We start from the raw sequence: 10918 nt of genomic DNA on the forward strand, positions 1-10918 counted from the left end.
AACAGTGGGTCTGGGTTTGGCAACTTCCTTGCCTTTCCCTTTATCACCATGCTTGGTGGGCCTTTTGTTCTGTCTCTTTCCATTTTCAATCATCAGAATGGACTTCCCTTTTGACTTCAGATTCTGCTCATCAGTTCTTAACATGGTTAGCAGTTCAGGAAGAGATTTGTCCATATCATTCATATTGAAATTTAGGACAAATTGACTGAATCTATCTGGAAACGATTGCAAGATCAAATCAGTCTCAAGTTCCTTTCCGAGGGGAAAACCCAACCTCTCAAGGTTTTCCACATACCCAATCATCTTGAGCACATGGGGACCTACAGGGGCTCCCTCAGCTAACTTGCCTTTAAAAAAGGGCTTTTGAAACTTCAAACCTTTCATGCCTTGCTTGCTCTTGATAGAGCATCTTCAGGTGTTCGATCATATCGAACGCTGCCATGTTCTCATGTTGCTTTTGCAACTCTGAGTTCATGGTAGCCAGCATGAAATAAGCAGTTTCATTGGCATCATCGACATGCTTCTTATAAGCATCTCTTTCTGCCTTAGGTACAGAACTAGGAGGTTCCTCTTCAGGAACAAGTTTCTCCAAGACATACAGCTTTCTATCATGTTTGAGGATGATCCTCAGATTTCGGTGCCAATCCAGAAAATTTATCCCGGTTTTCTTAGTCAAGGATTGATCGCAAAATATTGTTAGAGGTGTTTGTTATCATGGTAATCTACATGAAATTAATGAAAATATAAGTATCGACATTTTTAATTAGGCCTTTAATTAAATGTGCTCCCACTATTTTACTCAAAATAAATGACCCTCATCATTTGATTCGAAAAATCCCGTTTGAAGATTTTCTAGTGGGTCGAGATCCACATTTCACTTTGTTTTAAGTCCGCGTAGGAGGATTACACAAAACTAGGTTATGTAGGTAGGAACTCCTTCCAATTGTATCTAATACAACTCTCGAATATTTTAGTTGGGCGAATAACTCCTTATTTCAATCCATCACATGGATCATTTCTAACTCTTGCTTCTAAACACATATAATCTTATTATAATTTGTTTAGTTAAGTTTGACCCATTGTTTTAGCAATTGGATATTACAATTATCCCATCGCACCTTACTAATATAGAACATGCACCTCGCATAGGCGAAACCTACATTATCTGATACTAGTCTTGATGAGTGCTAAAACTTGGAAAGCTTAAACTTAATATTTAATTTGAGGGAATTGCAATTATTCTGATCTCACCAGCTTATTTATCATATAAATCGTCTCTCACATGCATCAACATACATTCACATGCATCAACATACATAATGAAACAGTTATGGCCCCTAGCGCAATTGTTCTCCCAAGCCAATGACAGAACCTAAGCTAACCTAATAACGATCTAAGCTTCTCCAAGCAAGATCTTCAAGGTTGTCCTCCTTTGATATTGAATTCTTCTCTTTCTTCATAACATTACATTACAGAAGAAACTCGTTTTACATACGAGGGAGTGAGATGAGAAAAGAAGTTACATTAAGAGATTAAAAGAGAGGCACGACACGCAGGTCGTATTTTAAAATCCCAAAACAAAATAAAGGAAAACTAAGGCCATAATCGATCACCACAAGACAATAATAATAAACACATTATTATTATTAATTTTAATTCTTTTAATTAATTAAAACCAAATTAAATTTCGGCGACTGATCACACTATGCAGAGTTAGCGGGGGGTCCGCTGCCCGGTCAGCGGGAACGGGGTTTCCGCTGTCCGGTCAGCGGACGGTGGTTCCACTGACCGATCAGCGGACGGGGATCAAGGGGGAAGCGCCCCTTGAGGGGTTGTAGGGGAAGCTCCCCTGGCCGAAATTTTAATGAACAATTCATTTGAAATCGACGTCGTTTTGCATCAACACAACTCTTGCGCAGTCATAAAACAGAAACGCCGAGAATTCTGACTCTGTGAATGTGATGACCGTCACAAAGCATGTTACGACCGTCATGTCCAGCTTGTTACGACCGTCACAGGCCCATGACGAACGTCACGTGGCCAAAATCAGCGCTTTTGAAACAGTCAACAGACGTGATCCAACAAGCCCTCAATTCACAACTCTTTGACAGCACAACCCTTGTGCTGTCACTAACCCTAATGCACCAATTTCAGACCGTCAAACACACCTCGATTGTTGATTCAGTATGATTGATCAATAGGTCATTGCTTCACCATACTAATGTCGGATTCTGAAGCAAATGACCATTGATCACTCAAAGGAAAACAACCATTAAGTGTTTGAATGGACGAAACAGAAATAGTATATCATATATACTGTACTTTACATTAGGATTACTTATATCATATATATAACTTGATCGGTCTCAATTGCGTAACCTATGGATGATCGATGTATCGCTGCTTCACCATACTAATGTCGGTTCCGAAGCATAGTCAACATCAATCATCCAAATCGTACACACATGATGCCAAATTTAATTACTCGTTTATTCTTTGATTCATTCCGTCTTTTAATCATATTAATACAGAAAATAAACACCTATCTGATGCATGGTTTCGTAAGTGGCTCTGATACCACTGAAGGAGATTAGCGATCCAAAATGCAGCGGAATTTAAAATTTCTCCTTTAGTGATCCTTACGAATGGGCATGATCAGTGATAGAATCATTACCTCTTGTGACGATCGAAATCTTTGATGCAGATCTATGGAGCGATCACGAACATTGAACGACGACAACGCCTCTACTCAGTCCACACGAACGGATTCCTTCAATCTCAGTGCTAGCTGCTACGAATGAAGGCTTTGAGTGAGAGAGAGAGAGAGAGAGAGAGAAAACGAAATTGCAACTGCACTAATGCTTCTGCACAAGGGTTCTATTTATAGAACCACTTGTGTGGGCTACAAGCTAAAAAGCCCACTTAAGTGTATGTGGCCCATATCTTATAATATGCCAAAATCACTTAAGCGCGTGGTACCTTACCATATTTCGTATTCTACTTAAGTACAATGTACCTTATGATGTTCTACAATTCACTTAAGTGCATCGTACCTTACGGTGTTCCTTAGTTACTCTATCTCTCATCAATCCGTCCTTTGTGTGTGACCCTGTAGGTTTTCGCGGCATTGGCAATTATATTAAATCACGTATTTAACATAATAAACAGTGAGCGGTATCTAGAAACACATCACTGCTATCCAAGACACGAAAATGTCATGTGATCTGACAAATCCTTTTGTGATAATACTTATGTGTACAATTACCCTTTTGCCCTTATGTTTATATTGAACACAAGGCATAGACCGTGTCATCCTTGTCCAGTTCAATATTGGGCCCATAGACATTTATCCTGTTACGCAGGATGGGCAAATTCCATCTAGGTCACTCATGTCCCTTAGCATGCTTCGTGGAGTACCTATCAACTGTCTTTATGATCATCCAGTTACGGACAATGTTTGATTAGCAATAAGGCACTCGACTCTACATCTAGGGTCCATAGTGGTTTCAGGTCGAAGGGTGGTATACACCATTATCACCATGAGAATAACTTATGACACTTTGCATAACATTCTATATAGTATTCTCATAGCGGGTCAATCTAGTATAAATATTACTCTTAATATTCATACCTATGTTTAAGACGTGATAAATCCTTATCCATGATTCATGAGATGTGATCATCAGTCTATATACATAATAGTCTTAATGCTTTAATGTTATCCTACTTCACAATAAAGCTCGACTACGGATACTTTAAGAATAGTGTCCTTATGTTTAATGTGATCTCATGATTAAGTCATACTTGATACATTAAACGGACTAGTTATTCTAGGGACTTTATTAAACAAACATAATAAAGAAAAATCCTTTTATTATTAATAAAAAATTCGATACAAGTACCAAAAGTATTGGCCTTTAGGGCTTACACCAACAGAAGGTTGGAAACAAAGGTCATCAACCCTAAAGATCGGAAAAAGGGCCATCAGCCCTAAAGGTTGGAAAAGCTCTGACAACCATAAAGGTTGGAAAAAGATTCAATAACCACAAAGGTTGAAAAAAGAGGATCGTCAACCCTAAAGGTCAGAAACAAAGTATATCATCACCCTAATGGTGGGAGAAAGATTCAACAACCATGAAGATTGGAAGCGAGAGGAATCGTCAAACCTAAAGATTGGAAAAAGGTTATCAATCCTGAGGATTGAAAAAAGGTTCCTCAACCCTGAAGGTTGGAAAAGAGGATCATCAACCCTGAAGGTTGGAAAAAGTTACCAAGCAAACTGGGCTTTAAAAGATGCCAAGCAAGTTGGATTTTGGAAGAATCGTCATACTAACTGGTTTTAAAAGGTATCAGACAAGTTTGGAATTTGAAGATGCCAATAAAATACTGGGCTTTGATACTCCAAATTTATACACACGGCTTCATGTTATGCTCGATGAATGATATGCATGAGTGAAGCGACGTGATTAATACATGATGATGGTTTATGCAATAATTAAGCCAGATGCTCATATGGAGGGCGGAAGGAATTTAAGGCTAGGATAAGGTCATCCAGACATGAATCTTTGACACCTACTTCAAGCTAAACATCTGTTGTAACACCTTTGGATTATGTCTGAAACATGGAGAGAGTTTGTACCTGCGGAACCAGTAACACCCCAATTCTACCCGTCGTAAATTCAATTAAAAATCAGAGTAAACAAATTTCAGACAAAATTGAGGCGTCACATATATCATTTCATCAACACTTAAACAAATTACACAACACGGCAATTGCGCAAGGATCCACTTAGTCCTTGTTAAATAATAAACAACACTGTATATGGATTCACCTAGTCCATATAGCAGCAATACACAAAACATCGCAACGGAAATCATTTAGATAATTAAGTTGAGTCGTACATTTACACATTCAAAAGAAAATAAGCAAACAAATGCCCATCACAACTATCATATACAATGATATACAAAAAGGCATTGTTACTATCAAAATCATGAAAAACGTTCATTAACCCCTGAGTGTTACAATCCTAATCAGAGCAATGACGCCAAAAGTATGTTACCACTATCCTCCTCTCAACGCGGAGCACCTGCACGTTACCAATATAAAGGTAACGGCCAACAACAAAAGGGTGAGATACTCAAATCATATAATCAAGATAATGATAAGCAATATATAAGTAAATTCGGAAAGTTAGAAATATTGTTACCACATCGCACAATCCTTCACTTGAATGCTTATGTATTTAATCATAAACAAAGTCAATAATCATCCACAATATCAATGTTACATCATAGCATCTCATCACTTTAACATTTCATCAATCCATCATAAAACATTACGATTCATCGCATCATCGCAAAATATCACCGCACATCATAAACCGTCACATAACAACAATTATCACAAAATGCGGAAATAAACATAACCAACATATGTGACTCAACTATGCAAATGCTATGCGGTACCGACTCGTCGCTTTGCCATCAAGGCCAAGGCTTTATGCCCACTTCGCTTTTGCCAAAAGGCCACGTCGCTTATGCAAATGTATGTGACTCCATGATAAATGATACAATACACCAAAATCATCATCGCATCAACATAACTCATCACAATGGCCGAAGCCCACGTCGCTATTGCCATTTAGGCCACGTCGCCATTCACATGCATAAAAGCATTCACACAACATCATCTTCACCAACATTCATACATATGTTTATATATAAAACAAATGAGAATATTCATCACAATCAATTGTTTCATCATACAATCTCTTAGGTAATTCAACCTCATGCTATGTTTATTTACATCGCACACCTACACACTATAGTTAAGTGGTATTCCTCATTAATCAAATAGGCTTCCTACTATATCAATTATTAATCACTTTTCCAAAATAATCACTTATTAAAATAAGCCCTTATAATGGCCTATAAACATCAACAACATGTAGAAAATTTTATAAGCTTCGCAACGCTTCGAACGGGGACCAAAACGGAGTTACGGTTCAAAAGTTATGACTTTTTGAAGTTTACAAAAGAATTCTGTTTTCAACTCAGTTGGCGCCGCGAACTCTCTTTCGCGCCGCGAATTTAGCAGGAAACATAGAAAATGCGTTTTTGACCGTTAAATACCTTCCGGACCTCCGATTTCGATTCCATAAAAAGTCTCATTCTCAGAATTCAACGAACTACAATATTTCCAATATTACAAAGCCATTCTAACCACAATTTAACTTTTATTTCATCATTCTAAACACCATTCAATTAATTTTCAACACTTCCTAAATTCACAATTTGTGAAATTACTCATACTTTGATTCATCAGCACAATAGCATATTTTTCACAACATACATCAACCCCAAATCATCAACAACAACACAACACACAATGTTATTTATCATTCTTCTAAACCTAACCCTAACATTTTGCAAAGAATTGATACATGTTCAATAATCACAAACAATCAATACTATATCAAGAATACAAACAACATTTTTAAAGCAAGGAATCCAATCACAACATCAAAACCCAACAATATCCTCTAACAACCATTACCCACATAAAACCCATCATTTTCATAATTATAGGAAATGATAACTCACACCCTTACCTTAGAGATGATGATTGAGTTACTCTATAGTGTTCTAGCAAGCTTGGGTTGATCAAGATGATGCTCTTCTTCTCCAATTTCCTCTTCCTCCTCCAAACCCTAACTTTTCTCTCTTTTCTTCTCTTTTCTCCTCCTTCTCTCTACTTCTTTCTATTTCTCTTCTTTCTATTTCTATTCTTTGTTTTAATTAAATAAAAACTAACTAATGGGCTTAATTGTTACCCCTCCCTTAATTACTATATACACCACTAGGCCCAATAGCTATTATACCACAATTCTCATAATTAAACTCTAATAATATATTAACACACAATAAAATATTTTACCGAAATAATTATAAATCAAACATTATAAAAAAAATAATAATAATAATAATAACACTTAATAAAAATCGGGGTGTTACAACTCTCCCCCACTTAAATATTCTCGTCCTCGAAAATTACCTCATTCGAATAACTCGGGGTAGGAGTCGCGCATCCTGTTCTCCAATTCCCATGTCGTGCTTTCTCCGACTGCACCAATCCAAACAACCTTCACCAAATCAATTTCCTTTCCCCGTAGGGACTTCGTCTCACGACCTTCGATCCTCAAAGGCATCGTCTCAACCGTAAGGTTATCGCGCACTTGAATATCATCCATTTGAATCACATGAGACGGATCCGGAATATACTTCCTAAGTTGAGACACATGGAACACGTCATGCAAATTCGAGAGGTTTGGCGGTAACGCCACTCTATAAGCAACTTTTTCCATTCTACTCGTAATTTGATACGGTCCAATGAAACGAGGAGTCAACTTCTTAGCTTTCAATGCTCGTCCAACACCGGTCGTAGGTGTGACTCTTAGAAACACATGATCACCCTCTTGAAATTCCAAATCCTTTCTCCTCTTATCATGATAACTCTTTTGCCTACTTTGAGAAATCTTCATCTTATCCCGAATCATCTTAACCGTCTTGGTAGTTTCTCGAACAATCTCGGATCCAAGTACCACACTTTCACCAGATTCATGCCAACACAACGGAGTCCTACACCTCCGCCCATACAAAGCTTCAAAAGGCGTCATTCCAATACTTGAATGGTAACTGTTGTTGTAAGTAAACTCCACCAACGGAAGGTGAGTATCCCATGAACCTCCTTGTTCAAGAATACACGCCCTTAACAAATCTTCAAGGATTGGATAGTCCTCTCCGTTTGACCATCCGTCTGAGGATGATACGCCGAACTCAACCTCAACTTGGAACCTAAAGCTTCTTGCAAACTCTTCCAAAATTCTGAAGTGAACCTCGGATCTCTATCCGAAACAATACAAAGAGGAACACCGTGCAGCTTCACAATAACATTGGTATAAATCTCCGCCAACTTCGACACCGGATAACTTATGTTAATAGAAATAAAGTGAGCCGACTTTGTAAGCCTATCAACAATCACCCAAATAGCATCACATCCTCTAGATGTATTCGGTAAACCCGTCACAAATTCCATGGAAATGTTATCCCACTTCCACTCAGGAATTTCTAACGGTTGCATCAACCCCGCAGGTTTCTGATGCTCCACCTTTGATTTCTGGCAAGTCAAGCACGCATACACGAACTGAGCTACTTCACGCTTCATTCCCGACCACCAAAATAATCTTTTCAAATTTTGGTACATCTTAGTTGCTCCGGGATGAATACTCAAATTATTCCTATGGCTTTCTTCCAAGATCATCCTTTTTAAATCCACATCATCGGGAACACAAATCCTATCATGAAACCTCAACACACCTTGTGCATCCAATTTGAAATCCTCATTCTCAGATTGTCCGAGTCCAATGATCACGTCAACAAGTTTCATATCCAACTTCTGAGCCTCTCTAATGCTATCAAGAAAATCATTGTTAATCTTTAACATACCCAAAATCACACTTCTTGGTGTCACCTCTATCACTAAGCTCATATCTCGGAATTTCTCAATCAACTCCAACTCTTTCATCATCAAGGTCGACATATGCAAAGTCTTCCTACTTAGAGCATCGGCCACCACATTCGCTTTTCCCGGATGGTAGTTCAACCCAAAGTCATAATCCTTTAGCAATTCCAGCCATCTCATTTGTCTCATGTTCAGCTCTTTTTGATCAAACAAATACTTCAAGCTTTTATGGTCACTAAAGACTTCAAATCTAGATCCATAAAGGTAATGTCTCCAAATTTTCAAAACAAACACAACCGCCGCAAGCTCCAAATCATGCGTAGGGTAGTTCTTCTCATGAATCCTCAATTGTCTAGAAGCATAAGCAACCACCTTACCATTCTCTTGTCCCCTCTTTGGCTTCTGACATTTAGCATTGATATGTCCTCCTTCCCCACAGTTAAAGCAAACAACATCCTTCTGCTTACAATCACGAGCCGCATGTCCCGGCATACCACAACGGAAACATCTCGTTTCACCAAGCCTACACACATTACTCTTGTGACCCGACTTTCCACACTTGAAACAGATAACATTAGCAGGAGCATCTCCCCCACTTGTTCTTCGACCCGGAATCACTTTCTGTTTCCCTTTTCCAACCGGAGTTTCATATGGCTCACCACGACTGTGTTGGCCCCTTCCTCTCTTCTTAGACAAGATCTTATAGTGTGCATTGTTGTCCTCTTCAAAGATTCTACAACTATCAATCAGATCCGCAAAGACGCGAATCTTTTGATATCCCACAGCTTTCTTTATTTCCGGACGCAATCCATTTTCAAACTTAATGCACTTAGAGAATTCAGCATTGGCTCCATCATAGTGAGGATAGAACTTAGCCAATTCAGTGAACTTAGCAGCATACTCCATGACTGACAAGTTCCCTTGCTTCAACTCGAGGAATTCAATATCTTTCTTTCCTCGCACATCTTCTGGATAATACTTCCTCAGAAATTCTCTACGAAACACTTCCCAAGTAATCTCCTCGCCCGCAGTTTCCAACCTTAGACGAGTGTCCACCCACCAATCATCGGCTTCACCTGACAGCTTATGAGTTCCATAACGGATCTTTTGCACAAGAGTGCAATCCATCACTCTGAAGATTCTTTCAATCTCCTTCAACCAAGCCAAGGCTCCTTCAGGATCATACCTACCCAGAAAAGTAGGCGGGTTCTCCCTCTGAAACGTCGCCAGACTACGAGACCCCACGTTCTCGTCAGCATTGGGTGGGTTCTGGAACGCCTGAGCCATTGTCTGCATAGCTGCAGAAAGAGCCTCATCATTCCTCCCAGCGTTTCTTCCGGCCATCTTACACTCGTTCTCACAACACAAACAAGGATTAGCAACAAATTAACAACACAAGATCGTTAAACAACAAAAGACTCAACAACATGGTCGGATGGACCGACCTGCTCTGATACCACTAATGTAACACCCCAATTCTACCCGTCATAAATTCAATTAAAAATCAGAGTAAACAAATTTCACACAAAATTGAGGCATCACTATATCATTTCATCAACACTTAAACAAATTACACAACACGGCAATTGCGCAAGGATCCACTTAGTCCTTGTTAAATAATAAACAACACTGTATATGGATTCACCTAGTCCATATAGCAGCAATACACAAAACATCGCAACGGAAATCATTTAGATAATTAAGTTGAGTCGTACATTTACACATTCAAAAGAAAATAAGCAAACAAATTCCCATCACAACTATCATATACAATGATATACAAAAGGGCATTGTTACTATCAAAATCATGAAAAACGTTCATTAACCCCTGAGTGTTACAATCCTAATCAGAGCAATGACGCCAAAAGTATGCTACCACTATCCTCCTCTCAACGCGGAGCACCTGCACGTTACCAATATAAAGGTAACGGCCAACAACAAAAGGGTGAGATACTCAAATCATATAATCAAGATAATGATAAGCAATATATAAGTAAATTCGGAAAGTTAGAAATATTGTTACCACATCGCACAATCCTTCACTTGAAAGCTTATGTATTTAATCATAAACAAAGTCAATAATCATCCACAACATCAATGTTACATCATAGCATCTCATCACTTTAACATTTCATCAATCCATCATAAAACATTACGATTCATCGCATCATCGCAAAATATCACCGCACATCATAAACTGTCACATAACAACAATTATCACAAAATGCGGAAATAAACATAACCAACATATGTGACTCAACTATGCAAATGCTATGCGGTACCGACTCGTCGCTTTGCCATCAAGGCCAAGGCTTTATGCCCACTTCGCTTTTGCCAAAAGGCCACGTCGCTATTGCCAAAAGGCCACGTCGCTTATGCAAATGTATGTGACTC

General features: G+C 38.6%; 1 protein-coding gene across 1 annotated transcript; it reads right to left on the reverse strand.

Moving 5' to 3' along the window:
- Nucleotides 1-7058: 7058 nt before the first annotated feature.
- Nucleotides 7059-7679, reverse strand: LOC127079481 (uncharacterized). Its single transcript, XM_051019858.1, has one exon. It carries the CDS (start codon nucleotides 7677-7679, stop codon nucleotides 7059-7061), a length of 621 nt encoding a protein of 206 aa, XP_050875815.1.
- Nucleotides 7680-10918: the final 3239 nt, after the last annotated feature.

Source organism: Lathyrus oleraceus, chromosome 5, assembly GCF_024323335.1.
Source record: "Lathyrus oleraceus cultivar Zhongwan6 chromosome 5, CAAS_Psat_ZW6_1.0, whole genome shotgun sequence".
Lineage (NCBI taxonomy): Eukaryota > Viridiplantae > Streptophyta > Magnoliopsida > Fabales > Fabaceae > Lathyrus > Lathyrus oleraceus.